At 36.8% G+C, this 22,135-nt stretch overlaps 1 protein-coding gene across 5 annotated transcripts in view; it reads right to left on the bottom strand.

The window, feature by feature from the left end:
- Positions 1–22,135, bottom strand: part of LOC123757446 (something that sticks like glue) — a 65,595-nt gene that overhangs the window by 21,430 nt on the left and 22,030 nt on the right. For all 5 annotated transcript variants that reach the window (XM_045741056.2, XM_045741060.2, XM_045741061.2 and 2 more), the window contains exons 5-10: positions 6,019–6,066; positions 3,589–3,677; positions 2,922–3,030; positions 2,154–2,269; positions 1,528–1,667; positions 826–955 (exon numbers count right to left, since the gene is read on the bottom strand). In XM_045741056.2, coding sequence (XP_045597012.2) covers positions 826–955; positions 1,528–1,667; positions 2,154–2,269; positions 2,922–3,030; positions 3,589–3,677; positions 6,019–6,066 — 632 coding nt within the window. The remainder of the gene's footprint in view (positions 1–825; positions 956–1,527; positions 1,668–2,153; positions 2,270–2,921; positions 3,031–3,588; positions 3,678–6,018; positions 6,067–22,135) is intronic.

Here is a 22,135-nt window from a genome sequence, read left to right as displayed (position 1 = left end):
GGTGGACCAAACTCTCATAAGTCAAGCCTGGCCTCAAGCCGGGCTTGGGGAGTAGAAAAACTCCCAGAACCCCATCAAGCAGAAGAGCATGTGTGTGTATATATAAAGAACATGGAAATTGCATTGTAGGGGACCCAAAAATACCTACTTGAGGATTGCAAGCCCCAACTAACTCAATATAAAGGTAAAAAATATCCCTTTCAAGGTGCCTAACAATATACAAACAGCAAGGAACATGTAGTCTCAACACATAACCGTATCATCGCCAGAGATATCCTGAAAACACCACCAAAATAATCTATATATATATAAAGCAACACTAAAAAAGACTGGATATTAGTGAGGCATTATATATCAAGCAAGCCATGCCAACCTCTCAACAGCTAACATCAAATAATACTGCCATCTTCAAGAACACGACAAAACATACAATATACTGCCTCAGCCATCATGGAAACATATGGGATGGGTAAGCTGTAATGGGCCAATTGACTCATAAATGAGGTGCTTTACCTCATCCCTGGCCATATATCCAGAAGCACAGAAACTTGTAACAATTCGAACTCTGCCTTTGAAAATGTTGACAAAGGTCAACAAAATGCATCTCTTAGCATCAGGTCTTAAAAATTGTAAAATGAACTTTGGAGAGTTATTTTAAACATCCTTCTCATGTGAAGAAAAACATACGAAAAATAAGGAAGATGCGTGGAGTGAAGGAATGGTGTCCAATCACTAGGCCCAGGCCCTGCAAGATAGGCATTTGATACTCGATAGTACCAAATACATATGAATACATGTCTCAATCATGTGCATTTTTATACATACCATCCATTTTCAAACTGGGTAGCCTTGATACGAAGATAGCGGTTGGGTATGAGGGTGTCCGGACTGATATCCTCCGCTGTACAGAAAGGGCATCTTGTGTCCTCGGACTCCAAAAGATGATTGCGAATACCTAAAAAGAGGAAATTAAATCCATGAAATGAAACTTAAAGAAGCTATATCACTTATAACTTACCTCTTTTTAATATATAAAATGATACACAAGATAACACATTGAACTATATGAACTATTGAACAGTTCTATGTTTTAAGTATACCGAAAAAATATAAAAAAGGATTTTATATAAATATTCAAAAAGGATTTTAAGTGCACTCATAGAAATGGACAGGTTCCATTTGTAAGTGGGTCCTGGTAGGCAAGAACTCCAGTCAACTGATGCCACGGTCTAATACATACATATCAGCCCAGTAAGCTCCGGGGAGCCATAGGGGATCCCCACAGAAAGCATGACACTGTCATTACAGACAATGTAAAAAAAGAAAAAAAAAACTTTCCCAAAACTGATAATTCATTGTAATAAACTGATAAAAGCAAAAATATTTACACATTGAAGAAGCCAAGAACACTAAATCCCCTTACACATAATAGGATATCTCCTGGCAAATTGTTTTAATATAAATATTGCAATTAAATAATGAATAAAATAAACAAATATATACAGTACTGTACTATATTGTACTTACATTCATCACAATAGGCAGTGGCACAGCATGGTATAAGAACAGCATCTCTTAATAACTCCTTGCAAATTGAGCACACAATTTCTTCAGGTGGTGGAGGACGACCAGGCGGAGGGTCACCTTTTTCATGGTCAGGTTCTCCCCTGTAACATAAAAACGTTTATTAACAAATTGCAGCAAATAAAAAATTTATCCTTGTGCAGAGAATAAGTCACAATAACATGGCTGAAATCAAATAATCAAACCCACACACATGAAATGAAAGAGACAATGTTTAGGCCAGCCATGGACCCTTGTCATGACTTGATAAGAGTCCTGCATGCATCAAAATGTTGTCTTTCATTTCACGTGTGGGCAGTTAAGTTATAGTTATCCTGGTTATTTCTGCAGTTGAACAACAAAAGTTATTACAGTATTCACTGTACTTGACATAAGCCAAATCAAAATGGATCTATTTTATACTTATTTTATGTTACCGTCTTCTACTATATAACGTGTTATGAACTTGTTTCATGCATTTTTATTAAGAAATATGGCTGATAACATACAAAATAATATCATACTATATCTGCAATTGAAAAAAGATTTCATTACAAGATGAACACATTTACAAGACACCGAACACTTACATATCCAGCAAGCGGACAAGTTTGCCTGATGCATTGATCATAACACCTGGAGCATTTGGGTCATGTACCTCCTCTAAGAACTTGGATGGGATGCCAGTGCTCTTGCGCAGGTCTTGCTAAAATGGAAATACATTTGTAAATGCTAATAACATGAATACATAGTTGTGTAATCATTCACAAATTCACTTAACTGTATTATTGCCTAAATTAAACTTAACTAAAATTTAATTAAAAGGCCACTAAACAAATTAATTTAGTTTTAATCTAAAACTATGACAAATGTACAATTTGTTTATGAATATATTAAACCAGTCAAAACTAGTAACACAACATCTAAGAAAGCTACCTTTTTATATATAGTATTTTCTTAGCTATCACTTAAGATAACCCGCCCATCCCCGATGATTATTAAAAACAGTTCTAAAATCTGTAACCATGGAACTACCTGGCCCAATAACAACAGGGAGCTTCCTTGCACCAACATACAAAAATCTTTACTGTTTCAAGCCAATATTCTATGACCACAATAAATGTTTTAAATTAAAGAATATATTTAATAAAAACTAAGATATTCCTTCAGGGGTCTTCTTTAAAAAAACAAAATAAATTTAAATTGTTGAATGTAAAGAAATAAATTGTTCTGGTGGTCTCCCTTTCTTCATCACATTCCCAGAAAAATACTATATAACTAACAAACAGATTCATTCAAATTATGGATTTTAAGCATATAAAATAATGTTAAGCGCTAGCGTACAAGTGTTAACTTACGTTATTGAGCGGACACATGTTAACCCAGTGCCCACTATGATGACATTTGTAGCACTTGTAGTCCATAGGTACAGACCCCATCATTCTACTAACCCGAAGCTTTACATATCTGCAAAACATTATAGATTTGATTAGGAACATTTAATTAGACTTCTGATAGATATTTTCAGCATACACCATTAAATCAGGCACTATTTTTAGATACTCTGCTTACTTGCGCATACACACAAGAAATAAAGGTAAGGAACCAGTTAAGTCAGTACTAGGTACTCTAGCTAGATACCAAATCGGTTTCACACCAGGAACCCTAACTAGATCTAGCAGAAAATAAACATCAGAACACCTACTTGTAGAGTTCAGAGCTTTGGCTTATATTTTATACCTGTTATTATTCACGTGTGGTATTATACCTGATCCAAGTATAATACACTACACACTATTCCCAATATACAATCTCATCGTCTGTTATACTGATATACTTAACGGGTGATTATCATAAATATTATAAACATCATACAGATAATTTAATTGACTTACATTTACTTTTCAATGCTTCATTGGATATAACAAAATCAGTTAGAAAATATACACTTATAAATTATTTTGATATTTTCTCTTCTAAATACTAACTGTGAATATCGTGGACCTTATGAGATACTGTACTTACTTTGATGGGTGATAAGCCATCGTTGACTGAGCAACCATAGCGTTTATCTTGTCATCTTCACTGCCATCCATGCGGGTCAAATCCGTTACCTAAGTCGATACAAGTCAATTAAAATACAGTAATGGTTTGGAAAATATCATTAAAGTGAATTTTTTAAATTTGTAAATAAATACTGCTTATATTATCTAATATTAAAAAAAAATGCTACATGTGGCCTAATCAAAATGTATCAAACACCTCATAACACATTCATTCAGTACTGAAAGTTTAAAAGTAAATTTCAAGATCTTAGAAGTCATATTTTAAACATATTTTAAATAATTTATAGATATGTACTCATTCACCACTTTAAATGTATTTACAGGTATAGCCAAAATTAATATTGCAGGACTACATTTCTCTTGCAAATACATGAACTTCATCAAAATGCTCTGACGTTCATATCTAAGCATATCATAAAAAATGCTTAGCATTTTTCATACTGTAGATTCATTTCATTCATACGGGTATACAAGTAGGGTAGGGTGGTCTGATGAATGAGTGGACAACACTCAGGATTCGTAGTCCTAAGGTTCCGGGTTCGATCCTCGGCAGAGGCGAAAACAAGTGGGCATAGTTTTTTTTTCACCCTACTGTTCCTGTTCACCTAGCAGTAAATACTGAAGGTACCTGGGAGTTAGACAGCTGCTACGGGGCTGCTTCCTGGGGGTGTGTAACAAAAAAGGAGGCCTGGTCGAGGACCTGGCTGCAGGGACGCTAAGCCCCGAAATCATCTCCAGAAGATACAGCACAAGCTGCATAAAGTGAGACCTCACTCAAATGCATTGAGGAGGATTGCAACTATTATAAGGCCAGACTGAAATGGCTAGTGAACAAACTCCTGGTGGGCTTGACTACCAGAAAGAACTGACTAACAGAACTACTCTTGCTGATCCTAAAGATCCTGATCCAACATGCGGTCATAATAAACCGACCCAATTCCGCCGAAAATGTGATAAATTTTAATTTTTTCAAATTTCTTAATATTCTCCATTCTTTAACAGTAAATAATAATACAAAATATATTAACATTTTTGCAAAATATTTGAATATTTATTCAAATTTGTGTAATAAAGTTTAAGTGAGACTTTCTGTGATGGATATAGCCTATTGTAGCCAGATGTGCTTTTATTCTCTGTGATCAGGAACAGTTAAATACTCTTTAGTTATGGTTCCAATTAGTCCATTCAAGCAAGGTGTCACTGTATAATCAAATTACATTCTATTTAACTACGGTTTATTTATGCTTTTTCTCATTTCACATACAGTATTGTCTCTTTCATGTAAATGGTAAATTACTGTTAGATTATCCTTGTTAATATAGCTAACTTGAGATACACTTTTAATTTTAAAACACAAAGAGTACTACATACTTTAATAATTTTCCCTATACAGTACTGAAATGAGAACTATAATCCCTCAAGCCTCAAGCCCATTATTATTAAAGTAATCTGATATTCTATTAAAAAACTTGAAAAAGCTGTTATTATGACACTCTTATGTCTGTCAAAACACTGTATGAACATCAGAGGTCCACAGCTGTTCAACACCCTCCCAGCAAGCATTAGAAATATTGCCAGAATGAGGGTGGATGTATTCAAGAGGCACTTAGTTAAGTTCTTGCAAGTGCTGGACCAACCAGACTGTAGTGGAGATGTCGGCCTGCGGGCCGCTAAAAGCAACCACCTGTTGGACCAAGTTATCACAAGTCAAGCCTGGCCTCAGGCCGGGCTTTAAGAGTATAACTCCCAGAAGTCATTACGACTATTATAGCAAATGGAAGGGATCGGGATAAGGATTTGGGATGGGACAGGGGAGAGGAATGGTGCCCAACAACTTGGACCGTCGGGGATTGAACATCGACCTGCATGAAGCAAGACAGTCACTCTATCGATCAGCCTAAGTGGTTGGTCATACAGAGGGCAACCAGTATTTTATAGATAGTACAAACAAGTAATTATCAACAAAAGGCAGCAAGCCAAGATGCTTTCCTGGCTTGATGCCTTCTCTTGATAAATAATTACTATTATTAACATCTCTATTTAGATAAGTGCGACTAATGGCTTAGTCAAACTTGTATTCTAATAAATGAGTTTGCTCACTTATACTGTCAACTGCTAAATTACCCTATTGTATATAAACAAATTTCATATATACTGTTCTTATTACTTTTGTAATTTTCCAAAGAAACATCTATGCCACATTTATTCCTAATACATGAAGTGTTCAAATGATTTTTTATGTCGCTTATACAGTAGATCATAGCTAGAAATAAATTAATGGCATACTAAATTTAAAATTGGTTATTGCATAATTGAGGTATATTATGGAAAATATCAATATTGCATCAAGATTAAATTGACATACAAAATAATTATGACTGGTACTCACCTCTTTGATCTTTCTGTCAATTTCGGCAGCTTCAGCAGCATCTTCCGTCTGTTGGTAGAAGACAATCTGTAGAAGACTTGCTTCCCCCCCACCCACGTCAGCTACCCGGATACAGATAGGTGTGTAACCCATTCCGGGTGCTCCTTTTCCAATTACCCCACCCCTATACCCATTACCAAACTAAGCCAATTATTCACTTCTCTTTATCAAAAACTATAAAAAATATAAAATATCCCAATTCTGCGGCATTCTCTCGCCTGATTTATCATCACTTCAAGAGCATTCCTCTCTTCGTGTGTAAGTATCCCAACCTATCATCAAAAAATGATAGTACCGTACTTATAACAACGATTTGTCTAAAGTACAAAATTGGACTGTTGCACGCAAAAAAGTCATGTTTTGTACGATATATTTTATAGAGGGCTTAAGAAAGAAGGCAACCAAACAAATTTTCCTAAGCCTAGTATAGCATATAGCATATATATATATATACTAGTATATTTATATACTAAATTAGGCTTAACACTGCATATTTAGGACTAGGGCAGGTTAGGTTGTATAGTTACAGCTTTAATTTCTGGAATATTCTGATATTCTGATACAAAACATTAACATTTAGGGTTCAACAGTTAATTTTTTGTATGTTTGACCAATACGTGCTATAAGTACAGTATAGTACAGTACCAACATTTCTGATGGATGGGTTGAAGTATTTAGCATTTTACTTGGCAGTTACTGTATTGAAATTAAAATTATTTTATTCAGGAATCTGTGCTGTCAACACTTGAATAACATGTCTGGGTATTGTTTGTGTATGTATGAGTGACCAGAAATATGCTAGCCTAAACATTTGTGTGTGCACATGTATCTATGGTCAATATAGCTATATATATTTATACATTATAGCATTAAATGAATGACTTCATTAAACAATACTTTATTAAGACTTGTCTTATCTACTACAGAAAACGACATTAACAGCCGAAACGGTGGGGCACAAGAAGTGGCTGATAAAATTTAAAGTTGCTACATATAGTTAATATCTAAAAGAAAAAGTGTTTATGAGAAGAACGTTACTGAGCCTGAGAATCTGCCACTCTATAAGATAAGATCCTATTGAGTCAATAGGACAGGATCTGAGCAGTCAACGCACAGCAATAATCTGCACCAACACTGCCGTGCCATATTCAACTGACCCTCTGCAGGATCTTACTAGTGCTAGAGAGCACCAGAGATTATTCAGTTCACTATAAGATGTCGGGTAGAAAGCCATTCACACAGCACTCAAAACCTTACAAACTACTACTCTAAATTAATATAAATTATCGACTAGCACTCTGTTAACTAATAATTAGCCCAACTGGCAACTGCCCCAATCGTGACCAGGTGGTAGACCAACCTGTCCTTTCCCCTATGTCACAGTTTTAAAAGACTCAACCAATCTGTTAAAAATTAAACATATTTTAAAAATTTTGAGTCCTGTAAAATTTACGTTTTCTATGCAACAGCCTCAATTTGTTAAGTGGGTTGCCTGGGTTCATCCATCACTTTTTAGTATCAAATAGAGAGAATAGACTAAGTTCCCTGGGACTCCTCACAACTTTCTGACAAAGTAAACTCAACACCAATGAGCTAGAAATAAAGGGAGACACTGGAACCAACAACATCACGTTTTGAAAGGTGCTTTTCATACGTACTCAAAAGCACATTTTCTGAGGCATTACACTGTTTATCACCATTAGAGAAGCATGATGTCTGACACCCAAAAGACCCAAAGCATCCAAAAACCCCAAGATGTCGATGCCCTAGCAAGATATTGTGGAAAGAAACTTCTGCTTTGAATAAAGCAAAATTATGCAAATCATGTACTTGGGGATATATGTTGGGTTGGCTCACCTTCATCACTTTGTTAATCAGTTGAAATAAACAATCCTTAGAATAAGGGACCATAGTAATGCAGACGAGGAGTCACAATAACGTGGCTGAAATATGGTGACCAAACCACACACTAGAAAGTGAAGGGACGTCGACGTTTCTGTCCGTCCTGGACCATTCTCAAATCGATTGTCACAATCGACTTGAGAATGGTCCAGGACAGACCAAAACATCGTCGTCCCTTCATTTTCTAGTGTGTGGTTTGGTCAACACCATAGTAATGTACATGGGTGCTCACCACCAAGCTCCAGCCAGGACTAACACTCAACCCAAGGCATGAGCTAAATCAAACAAGCCGAATGTTACCTGTTTGAAAGTTACCAATGTAAGGAAGGCATTTACTCTCCCACTGACATGCAGCAGCAATGATGGCCTTGGTTGAAGCAGAAAACTTACTTGAATCTCTCCAGAAAAAGAGAAAGACCCCAGGGAGAGAGAAGGAATAGAAGTCAGACTTGCACCAATGAAAGGTTTCTAAGAGGCAAAAGGCTGCAGAAATCTAGAAGCCTGGTTGATACCTGGTTGATGGGGTTCTGGGAGTTCTTCTACTCCCCAAGCCCAGCCCGAGGCCAGGCTTGACTTGTGAGAGTTTGGTCCACCAGGCTGTTGTTTGGAGCAGCCTGCAGGCCTACATACCCGCCACAGCCCGGTTGGTCCGGAACTTCTTTTAGAAAACAGCCTACCTCTGACTGTCTAATAGACAATTCTCAAGAAGTCAAGGCTGGGCATTCCAGCATGTCCTCAAAATAAATGGACTTCCAAGATAAATCCATAAATGCCAGATATTTTAACTCCTAGTGCATATATTTCTGTGCATGAGACTGTAGATTAGTGGCAGCAGAGTAAGATGCTTGTCAATCAGGAGGATCAGACAAGGTTGTCTCATGAACTCAACACATACCCGCAGGTAACAAGTAACCTGTACCCTACTGGGAGAATGGAGAAGGCAGAAAGGAGAGTACAGTATTTTGAATCAAAATATAACACATCAAGCAAAAGTGACTCGATACCATCCACCGTCAGAAAGCAAAACGAACCATCAAAATGATCCACGTCAAACCATATCTAAGACCCAACAATGAAAGGTAAGAGAATAACAAAAAAAAAATCACAACAGCTTAGTCAATTAAGTGATCTGGGAATTAAAGATATAGTTTGTATCAAACTCTCAGTGAAGGAATATTCTATACTCAAAGAGAAGAAGTCACAATAACATGACTAAAACAAATAACTCAATGACTTGTAAGAGTCTAGGATGGACTGAAATGTCATCACTTTCAATGCATAACCAACACATGTATATGTCTAAACCCACGATAAGGAGCAGTGAGAGGAGGAGGAAACTCCAAGAGGAGTTCGCCCGACACCACTATTCTGAAGAAAAAGTAATGTATATATATGACAAAACACAACAAAGTTGTAACCACACACAAGTGAAAATGTCAATAAAGTGTCAGTTCCCAGAACAAAAACAACATTTTGAGAATTATGAAACCAGTCATGTGATTTGGATCTTAAGGTGACGCCAGTCTCCACACCCAGGGTGACACCAGGCTCTACATCCAGGGTGACATCAGGCTCCACACCCAGGGTGACGCCAGGCTATCTGGCGTATCACAATGACCGATACAAGCCCAGTCAGAATGAATGTGAAGTGCGGAGAACTGGGTAAACCTTCATGTGGTGGAAGTGCTACTATCTGGTGGTAGTTGAGGTAATTGGCAATTGGGCTAACAATAGTCGTAGTTACCAGCATCATACTATGTAATTTTGATTAATTTTCAGTAGTGTTAGAAGACATATTGAGTGCTATGTGGGTAACCTTTTGCTGAACACCCAGTGCTAGACCAAATGATCTCCAATGAGCCCAAGCGCTATCTTGACCCTGAAGGGGCCTGTATAAACTGACCCACAATGCTGGTGCAGATTGTTGCATGGGATTGCTGGATAGTTTTAAGTAAAAGTTAGACATTCATATGAATGAGTTTGGTGGATATGAATAGCTGCTGCCTAATATGGGCCAATAGGGTTATGATTTATTGAGCAAATTACCATTTAACCAAGCAGACATGAGATCGCTGGATTCATTTGTGCGTAGATTAGACATTATTGTATATATGAATGAGTTTAAGTAGATATAAACTAGTGCTGCCTCCTGTGGGGTGGGCCAGTATGCCTTCTGTAATTTCCTTATATTTTTAGGTTGCCTTTGTTCAGATCCTCTCCTACTGATCAAATAGACTCTTACTTACAATAGGACCAAGCTCAGAATGGCTCAGAAATATGTACAAACTAAATATGTTCCAAGAATTATAAAAAGTATTTATCTTTAAGACAGGAAAACTAAAAAAAATTTTTTTATAAACAATTAAAACATACAGTGATGCTAAGCATAATGTAATCACAAGAACAATATGTATTTATGAGAAAATATTGAAGCCGTATGATTAGATAGGGGCTAGATCCCATTGTACTGCCTCAATGTTTTTTCAAAAATGCATATGGTACTCAAATTAAAATCAATATATGTTAAATATTATATGTTCAGGAAGATCCATAGGCCTAGCAATTTCTGGTCATTTGATCTCATAGTTTATATTATATTATTTCCAAAACCTTTCATGTACTGTATTTATCTCACCAGCCAACAGGTCCAATCTTTTCTTAGTACCTAAGGAGCCATTATACAACCACAATTGTGATTATTTAAGTATAATACTAATTTGCATGCTTAATATATATTGGTCAACATTGCAGTTTTCTGAACAGTGCACAATTTCACCAATGAGTAATATAAGTCAGTCCCACTTACATAATTTCTAGGAATAATTCATTTAGGGATACAACCAACTCTTCAGAAATCAGTATCAATTACTAAATTACTAAAGGACACTTTTATCAGATCTATAGAACATTAAATTAGGTTAAGCCATAATACAAAAAGAGTTGTGTGATGTACCTTGGATGTGCGATCGTGTGAGTAATAGCACAACAAGCTCAATGAACCAATCAATGACTTCGGTAATCACCGACACTGAATAGGGAACAAAGTAAATTCATCTTCTTTCCAGGAAATATAACAAGAGATGGAGACAAATGATGGGGAGGAAGGGAAAGAGGGAGGAAAAGAGGATATTCAAAAGAGGGAGAAGCAGCAGGAGAGAGAGAGGGGGATATTATGGGTGTAGGAAGGAAGAGTTAAACCGGGAGTGGTGGTGGTGGAGAAGAGGTCGGGTAATGGAGAGGGTAGGAGATAGAGAGGGCAGATAGCTGAGAGGGGTGGATGGCAGAAGAGGGCTGGGAAGGGCAAGATGGGAAATAACATTTTCAGGAAGTTAAGCTCAACAATTCAGATCTACATACATTCAGTGATTTAAGCCTAACCAGTGATATTCAACAAGTGTCTCAAGGCCACATTTGGACAATTCAATATTTTGAATTTGATCATTGTATGTTATTTACAAATATAAACCTTAACTTTAGACACGGCTCTAGCTTAAAAATGCATCACAGTTTGACTTGTGTGCAGAGAATTATAATTTGAACAACAAATACCAAGACTCGCTCCATTTGTCCCTCTTTGATGGAACACAGAGTAAATATTAATGATGCATCTTCAAATATTGCCTCATTACCATCTGAAGACTGCAAGACATGCACGATACTTGTTTTTGTAAGCTTGTTGCATACACATATTGACAGCAAATTATATTCAGAAAATATTAAGTTCTAATCATGTGTGAACATTAGTATGATTTAGATCATTAATATTGACCAATCTTGAAAAAAAATAATAATTTTTTTTATCTGATATGCTTTAGGAGCTAAGATTTAAAAACTTAAAAACAAATAAGAATTGAAAAACTGATATATGAATGAAAAAAATATTCCACATAAGTAAAACAAAAATACATTCATATACATATACCATATTTTCCAGCACATATCAGGCACCTAATTTAGATAGTTTGTGGAAAAAACAATTTGAGTAATGTTATATCATACATTTATTGAAAGTGATTTTCAAGTGGTTTAGTAAAGAACAACATATGCTTTTGTGCATGTCAATACAATATACAGTATATTCAGTTGGTGGCGAACTAAAACATGCATCTTATACGCCGGCAAATATGGTATCTCTCTGCCTCCACTGCCACATTCAAACATGCATTAGAAACGTATAACAGCCTGCACTATAAACATAAGAAGTTATATGCTTGTGTTCCAAGGATAAGCGGGATACAGGGTGTCTGCAATGTGTACATTGCAATGCTTATGCATCCATTTTTCACTTGTGTTAAAACTTTTCTGATCAACATATTTTTTAGAGACCTCATGTAGACGTAAATTTCCACAGTAAACAATTTAAGAAAATTGAAAATAAAATTTACTACCTGGCATACAGAAGAAATGTTTAAATAACTTTGTTTACATGCACTGAAATGATACCAAATCAAATACAAAAAGTAAAACATTTGCTAATTTCAACAATCCATATAGATTACCTTACTTTTCGAATAGTATCGTCTTACCCCAATAAATATAATATACAATTACTGCACCTATTAAGAAACCACTATAACATCTTGCTTTGCATGTTTTATAAATAAAACATTTTATTATTACTATTATTATTATTTTATTTTTACAAACACCATCGACCATGAAGATATACGAGTGTAAAATTACAAATTGTTTTACGTGATATAAACACTGAACACTTTAGGACAATTCAATAAAATGAAAATTAACAACAAAGACTTGAGTTTTGTTATTTTCACGTAAAGTGATTCCAATGCATACCATATTTAAATACAATAAATGTGCAAATAATAAGTCACAAAAATGTTGCTGAAATAAATAACTCAACCCACACACAAGAATAAATGAAAGTGATGTTTCTGTGCATCCTTGACCATTTATTAAACAATGACATGATAAGGATCCAGGCCGCACTGAAACGTCATTAATTTCACTTCGTATGTGTGGGTTGCATTATTTACACTTGTCTTAGGAAGAAATAATATCTTAAATGCAGAGATAATATGAGGCTAGAAAGTAGCACACACAGTTCCAGTAAGTAAATAGTGCAAACTTTTTCCATGAGAAAACTGATCCTGCTATCAAGTGAGATTAAATCACCTTGAATTACAAAAGTAAGCCTGCAAATGGTCAGATCATTAATATACTGTATATACACAATAAAATTACAAGAACCTGATGAATCTGTGAGAAAATATTAAAGCCATGTCATCGAACTAGCATCTCTGCATGTGCCTGGGGAATTTTTACCTATTGATGATTACGAGAGTTGTTCTACTCCTGCAGCGTTCCCTGGTGTTGCCTGGTCTGTGAGGATGCTTGTCTTCAAAGCCTGAAGGCCCACATAGCCATCACAGCCAGGTTGATCTTGAACAATTTATTATAAATAAATTTCTTTGGTTCCTGAACTATATTATTCTTCCAACATTTAGGTCAGGTTTAGGAACTCTGCTTTGACTCTCTGAGAAACAGGACACACCCGGTGGTAAGACTTACTGTGGAACAAAAATGGAAGAGTTCGATGCCATTGAATGGCTTCAATATTTCTCATCAAAATACATGCCTGCTGACCAAACCACACACTAGAAAGTGAAGAGACGAGGACGTTTCGGTCAGTCCTGGACCATTCTCAAGTCGATTGTGAGAATCGACTTGAGAATGGTCCAGGACGGACCAAAACGTTGCCGTCCCTTCACTTTCTAGTGTGTGGTTTGTTCAACATATTTCAGCCACGTTATTGTGACTTCTCGTCTGCAAAATATATGCCTCTTGCCTATTTACCCCTCTCTCATCTCTCTTTCTCTATCCCTCCCCTATTTTCTCTCTCCAACTTTTGTTCCCACCTTCCCCATCTTGCACTTCTCCACCCTCTCCCCCTGCTCTCTTACCTCTCCTCCCTTCAAACATCCCCCACCCATTCCTTCTCCTACCCTCTCTTCAAACATCCTCCCTCTGCCCCATTCTCCTTCCATCGCTCCCTTCTAGTTTTCTCTGTTAAACTGAATTCATATTTATCATAAAGAAATCTTGAAACTTGGCAAGCTACCTTTCACTGGGATAGTCTCCCTCCTCTTCTCCCCCTTCCCACACCCTCCCCTTCCTCTTCCCAAATTTCCCTTATCACCTACCCTCCTCTTCTCCCATCTAATGATTGATTGATTGATGAAGATTAAGCCACCCAAGAGATGGCATGGGCATGAATAGCCCGTAATCCCATCTAACATCAAACAGATATTTCCTTCATTTGTCTGAACCCGGGTCTCTTGCATCCTTTTTCCACCCTTTCCCGTCTGAACCATATACTGTAATCTCCTTCAGCCCCAACCCCTTTGTCCTACCCCCTCTTCTCAGAAAACTCATTATTAAACAACTGCATGGGTCTTGGAAAATGTTATGACCATTAAAACTCTAACGGAAATCACCAAATCCTTCACACTTGACTCATGCAAATCACATGGGATTCATTATAAATGCTAATTTTTGTTAAAGCATTTAGGTTAGGCCAAGCTCAAAGCCAACCCCAACCAGCCTTTGTCTGTCCCATACCCCAAACCACTCCCACAAAAGGCCTATATAGTTTGGAGGACTGCCACCGAGTTTCTGCAGCATGCCCTCTGCACCTGGTATGGTGACCCCAGTCTTGTTTTTGTTTGCGGGTGGCCATCAAAGATCTCTTTGTTTTGTATTTCTGTGAGTACTGTACATATTGCATCCTGCCACTATGGCATCAGGAAATGCGGGAAATCTGTTGTTCGGTCTTCTACAAGCAGTGAAGCCATGACAAAACATGTGATTAATTTTGAACAAAAAGTTCAGCTTATAAAGGAAGTTGAATCTGGCATTCAGTACAATACAATCTGGTATTCTGGACACAAAGTTGGCGAAACCACTTTTTATGATACATTGAAGGCTAATGATAAGATCTTTGCATGTTATGGTAAAAACAAGAGTGTTGTAGTGATGTGTAAATGAAAAGTACTTAGTAATGTTAAGGTTAATTTAAAAAGTGTTGACAAGGCTGTTTGAGAGAGATACAGGCAGATATGACGAATCAAAGAAAGCCATGCCGGGTGGCTGATTCAGGAAAAGGCCAAAGAATTTTTATCAGTAAATGAAGCTTCGTGGTAATTGTGTGTACAGTGAAAGATGTCTAAGGGGTTTTAAGGTTTGTTATGGTATTTAAAGTGAGAAATACAAGGGAAAAAAGCAATCTGGTGATGCAAAAGGCACAGAGAAATGTTTGTCCAAATTTGCGGTGATTATGCAGGATGATTCTTAATCTCCTGAGCAAATTTATAATGCTAATGAAACAAGTTTGAACTGGCATATCTTGGACAGTTAAACATATGCTTATCAGGATGAATGTGATGGTGTAGCTGGGTTTAAGGAAAACAAATAAAAGAGGCTCTCTGTACCTTGCTGTGCAAATGCAGTTGACACACATTAAAATTGCTCATAACTGGGAAAAATCTAAATCCAAGGCCATTTAAAGGGGGACAAACATATTAACCCAATAAACATTAGCAGTCTAGGAACTAAAAGCTTTATGTTACATATGTACTATGGTATACCGAGGACAGGTTGCAAATATGACTAAGAAGTAAACAAACATCACCCACGCTGTTTCTCCACACGCTTTGGTGCCGTTTTTACTTTAATATTTGTAAACAGTGGTAGATGGTTGGAACAAGTTAGGTGAGAAGGTGGTGGAGGCCAAAACCTGTTAGTAATTTCAAAGCGTTATATGACAAGTGTTGGGAAGACGGGACACCATGAGCGTAGCTCTCATCCTATAACTACACTTGGGTAATTACTAAGCTCAGCCTAGTGCATATATGTCTAGGGCCATTTCTTGTGAATGGTTTAAAGTCATTCATACCAAAGTTGAAAAACCGTTTTAAGCATGCAGCATCAGCATGGAACCCATATCTTGAAAAGAACAAAAAGAAACTTGGGAAATTGTAGTGGTTTGCAACTGGATTAGTTCCAAAACTGTGAGGAAACTGCAAGCACTTACCAATGAGGAAAGATTGAGGGAACACACCCTCACAACCTAAGAACAGAGAAGAAGCAAGATGGGATATGTTCATTTAAGATCCTGAATGGAAATAGACAAGATGGAAAAGGAAGCGTATTAAAATTAAAATAAGGCACGACAAGGGGACATCAGTTGAAGCTGGGCATGCAACTGAGTCAAAGAGATGTAAAGAAATTCTTGTTTCTGGTACAAGTGGTCATTAGGTGGAATGCAACGAATGAAGAGATTGTCGAGTTGAATTACATTAACAAATCTAAGAAAAAATATGAAGAAAACGTTAATGATCAAATAGGTAATTAGTACATCAGGTATAAATGGCTAGGAGGTAGGGCATAAAGGGGTAGATCTCGCTCACTCATAGCCACTGATGGGTATGTACATATATTTTGACCTTAGCCAGGACATGTTCCAACCCTCTTTTTTTTCTAAGTTTTATATAGATAGTTTAACTAATTTTGAATAGCAAATATTGTATAGGAATAGTAGTCATGCTAAACGCAGGAAGAGGAAGAAGATTTTCTGGTAGTTAGGATGAATGTTCTTGGCCCATCACGAAGCAAATAAATACTGTACAGTATTGCATTTACATACACAAAATCATGCTTTCCCCAACAATACCACAAGAAAATCAATTTGAAAAATGTATGATAAAAAGAGTAAAAAAAAAATTTCACAAAATATCCTTGCATTATAAATTAGGTGTGCCTTATATGCTAACAAATATGGTATTCTTTCCTCCTGAAACACACATCTACCTGGCGAGGGAGCGGAGATGGATAGCATGTGCAGTCTACTGCCCTAGAATTACTAGATACACTTTCATCACAGAATACATAAAGAGGTATCTTGATCCCCATGCATAACTTATCTCAACATTACCAATATTTATTATACAATACAGAACATCAAATTTTCATAAAACCATTTCATCTTTCAAATTGTTTTCTAAAATGACGCATGGCAATGTACTGTAAATATATTTCCCTTGCATACGTGTATGAAAATAAGAGAGATGAGAATTTAACATTGGTTTTATTTCTTTAAAACAGTTTTGTATGTAGGTGGTTGTGGTAGAGGTAGTGATGGTAGTTGTGAAAGAGGTGGTGACAAAACAAATGTTCCAAGAGTGGTGGTTGGGGAAGGCGACTTCAAGTACCGTACAGAATACTGCAATAATTACAGAGCGTATACAACCCATCCCCCTGATGAGATAGTACTTTTTGTTACTATGTGGACAACTGTACAAATATCAACATTAGGGACAAAGAGAAAATATAATGAAAACTACAATGAAAATTTGTTCATTGGTACTATTCATTCTACTGTCTGGAAAAAATATAGCTAAAAACCAAATTTAAATATTCCTAGGCCATGTATAGCACATATATGAAGTATATTAGGCCCAGGATAGGTTAAGTTTCATTAGCAATATAAAAAGAAATTTTGTGTAGGTCTGTTCAACTTCAATAGTACAAAAGTCTACTTTCTATTGGTCCATCACATCCATATTTGTACAATCTATAATGAGAACAGAATATTGTATAATGAGTACAGGAAGTATTATGGCTTGGTGTGGATAGCAGATGTATCGTGTATAGCATGAGTCTGCAAACTTTTCACTACAAGGGCATCATGATCAATTGTATACATTTTTGCAGGACAACAAAAATCTGCTTTAGAAATGAATGAATAACTTTTATTGTGATCTTTTATGGGTAATCAGCATATGATAAAGAACAAAAGAAAAAAAATAGAACATGACAATTACTGATAAAAGCTGTGCTTACACTGGGAAATGATATATAATAAGTCAAAATGTCAAACCTTAGCAAATGCTCTGGCAAAGAATCGTTGATTAACTGCAGATGAGAAAAGCAGGCGCGTCATTTTTGATTAATTTTATTTACTGAAATTTTGTGTATTTACCAGAGATGAGAATTTAACAAAATTTGTGGGACACAACAAGGAATATAAACAGTTGGACATGTCAACTGCTTGACCGCATGGTTGAATAAACAAAAGGAAATAATTAATTGTATTATTTATATTTCAAGTTGCTGTGGGCAGGATAAAGTGTTGTAGTGGGACAGATGTGGCCTGCAAGCCATAGTTTGGAGACCCTTGGTGTATAGCAAATGGTCATGGTGTGGAGGTTGGCTGTTGAGAGGAAGGAAAGTTGAAGACGGCAAGGCATGTGACCGGTGGTGGAAAAAGATACTGAAGATGGTCAAGGTGGAGGTAGTGATGTGGCTTACCTTGCTGTTACCTTGCGTTGATTTCGGGGCTCATCGTCTCCACGGCCCGGTCCCTGACCAGGCCTCCTGATATACTGTAATTATATTAGGAGCTTACCTAACAGTTCCTAACCAAAAGTGGGGTATGGTGTTTTGTGGCCCCACCTACTACCCACGCTGTACCTGGTGTGCTGAAGTTAACTTCTCTGACGGGTCAAGTTCATCATACCTGGCCTAAACCCTTAGCTGCATATCACATCCAGGGATGTTTGACTGGAGGTGTGCAACACATCCAGAGATGCTTTAAAGTACCGTGAAACACTTGAAACTTTGTGGTTTGCATCCACTTCCTTAGGCCTCCAGTAAGCAAACGCTATCTTTGAAAAGAAAACAAAACAAAAACGTAGGCACCTCACCTTGGTGTGAGAGCCTCAGTACTAAGAGAGCAACCATGAGTAGCACATGCAGCAGCAGCTCTCAGCACCACCTTGTGGCTCTTACCCATACCATCATTTAATAATGACAAACTATATAAGAAATTGCAATAATTTAAAGATCATGGTGACATAAAATATCCCAAGTAATAAAGACCACGTACAAGATTCAGATATCAGTGAACGCGACACAGGTGAAAATGCTTCCAATCTGAGACAGCCACAGCTTGGTGCATATACACATTTCCTTTGGAAAAATATCATGTGGGACAATGACTCATATTAAGGATTTAGTGATCAGGATTTTGATAATAATAGCAGTGTTTCAGCTAGTGTTAGTGGTGTGCATAATATATCAGGCAGGACTTTACTTTGTTAAGTGCTGAGTGTGTGGGGTAATGCTGTGCTTGGATCACTGTTTATGAGGTTATCACACCTACCAGAACTCCCATGTGGTTTGTAACTATCTATATATATAAAGATATAGTTATATATAATATGTGTATATACAGTGTAATAACAATAAACACAATTAATCATTTTTCTAACATTATATTGTGGTGCACTTATTAGCTACATGAATATATCTGTGCATACCAATGTTCAACATGTTCTGTGATATAAATAACATTATTCAGTCAAAGCACTGTGTAAGCAAGTGTGAGAATGTTGCAGGGACTGTGCGAGGTAGCAAAGGCAGTAATGATCATAACGATCCTGTAGAAGGATGCCAGCTTCAACATACAAGTTCTGGGTAGTGGACGAGGGAAGGACACCAGAGCTGAGGCATAACCCAGTATGGTGCTAGGTTATCAACAGGACTAAGAATTGAGGGAGAGGCAGAGGAATAAGCCGGGCAGCCATAATTAAGTTTAGACAGCACAAGATAGGAATGTGCATCATTAAGAACATACTGTACTGAACTTAAATTTGACCCATCTGCATTTCTAGCTTTCACCAATGTCTTCTTTGTTCTACTTTCTCTCAATTTAAAGACTTTAACCATTTTTCTCAGCATCTTGTATTTAATGATCATGTGGAGTAGTAGTCCTCTTAACTCTGGCACTAATCTTGCTGCAACCCTTGGCACTTTCAAAGTTTAGTTTTGTTTCATTACGTGAGGATTCTAGGCCAGTGCTGTCTATTTCAGTAAAGATTTCATATAGGCTGTCAAAATCATGTTTAAAAAGTGTCTTTTCTTAAAATATAAATTCTGTTCTAGTGTAAGCAACTTCTCACACGATGCCGTTGTTCATCCCGTTCTTCTAAGGTTTCTCAACGTAAAAACGGTCAATTTAAAGTGTCCTCTCTTAACCTACCAGAGGACCCAAAACAGAAAATAGGACAGTACATCACTTTCGTAAAGCCTGTACTTACGACATGTAGATTAAGTAGATATTATCTAACCTTTAAATTACATACCTAATTAATTTTCAAGAATGTTATACTGTACTTCAATTCAACAACAAATTATTTGTTAAATTTAAAAAATATGGTGTATATCAGCAATCAAAGAATGAAAAAGTCTACCATCATTATTACTTCCTGCATTAAAGGCTGGTAATTTATTATGTAATCATATAAAAGCCAGCTCTGAAGTGTGCATGTACAATCAAATATAGCATAACCTAACCAATTTTCTTAGAGAAGCCCTGAAGAATATGGGCAGCACATCTGGGAACTGTGCAAAATAATCAGCAATTCTACAAGTAGGTAAAATATTTTAAGATTACAGTATGTTTTCACCAGTTTATATACAGTACCAATATAAAAAAGTTCCATATACTGTCCCTAAAGTAAACGTTATAAGTAATATTAAGAACTATTTACAAAACGACCCAGTTTATGCAAATAACGAGTAAACATTGTAATGCTATCACCCTCCTTACTATATTGTTTATGTAACCTGTCTTCATTTACAGTATAATGAGTATGATATAATTTTATCTAATTCACATAGAAAATCTTGATTTGAACTTTCTTCAATGCAGTACATTACTGCACTTTCTAGACTGCTGTAAATTAGCTGAATCAGTACTAGGACGGATCACTGTAGTATAATCCTTATGAAGACATGTTGCTACCGTAGTAAATTACCTAGCCCAACATATTAACCCTTAAACTGCTAAATATTTAAAAAGCATACACTCAGTTCCACATAGGAAAATACAGTACTGAAAATCCACAAGAATCTATTGCAAAAGTGATTTGCACACAGGAAATTGCAGATAGCAACTGGAGCAGGGTTAAAGGCTACTGGGAAAACAATATAGACAACAAACATGATTTTATAAATACAGAAGTACTCTCATATTTTTTGCATAAAAAAATACTCTTACTGGCCACATGTATTAAAATACATGAACAAGGCTGCAATGGTACAGAATCATCACTGTCAAACTTCCCATCATGGCTCTTCCCACATGTCAGTCATAGGGAGGGTGTGTGTCTGGGCTGAAGTGTGGGAATGAATATGTCAACGCTTTCAGTGTGTCTCCGGTGGGAGTGTGTGGGGAATGTGCATGCGGGAAATAGACCGAGCATACGAGTGAATGGGTCAAGTACAAATGAGGGATAGGTCGAGTACACATAAGGAATTGACGAGTACATGTGCGGAACAAATCATGTACATGTTGGGGACAGATCAAGTACATGTGTGGGATAGATTGAGTATACGTGTGGGGGAGGGAGGAGAACTCTATTATGGCACCTGGTTGACCACAGTCAATCAGGAATGGCACATCTATGTGAACAAGTTGTGTACAGTACTAGTCTTATTAGATGTTTGGCTTAGCCTAGTCTCAAATATTGGCCAGCCGGATAGCTAGGTACTGGATAGCCAGATAACCAGTGGTTGGTCCATTAACCAACCAGCTAGCTGCAGGCCAATTGTGGCTATAAGTGAGGAAGAGCAAGGAAGAGGTAGTGACAGGAGCTGGTCACTCGCCACCAGAAACTGTGTCTGATTAACTCCCCCTTCCTGGTCAGGGAAATTTGACAGTGATGGATGATATTAGATAAGTCTACAGTAATCTTCCTTAACAGGGACCTCGAATGATGTGATGTTTATGAAAATACCAAAGGGTTTGTAATTTTTTAGAGGGTAGGCCTACGTAAAATACATTCACGTTAGTACAGTAAATAGCTACACTTTAATTAATAAAAATAAAATACTAAAATATTGTAAGTGCCTATACTGATACAATGGATCCTTGGTCCTTAGTTCCAGAAGGCCGTACAAGTGCCAACCTGGTCGAGTGCCGAATAATTTTTACCCATAAGTAATAATGTAAATTGGGTTAATCCATTCCAGACCACAGGAAAATATACATATGAATACAATAAATAAATGAAATAAATGCAAATATATTCTCACTTTACCTGTACTTAGGAGAGTTGATGGCATATGTGGATGGTGGTGAGGAAGAGAAAGA

Source organism: Procambarus clarkii, chromosome 19, assembly GCF_040958095.1.
Source record: "Procambarus clarkii isolate CNS0578487 chromosome 19, FALCON_Pclarkii_2.0, whole genome shotgun sequence".
Classification (NCBI taxonomy): domain Eukaryota; kingdom Metazoa; phylum Arthropoda; class Malacostraca; order Decapoda; family Cambaridae; genus Procambarus; species Procambarus clarkii.
This window is presented reverse-complemented; position numbering and strand designations above follow the sequence as displayed.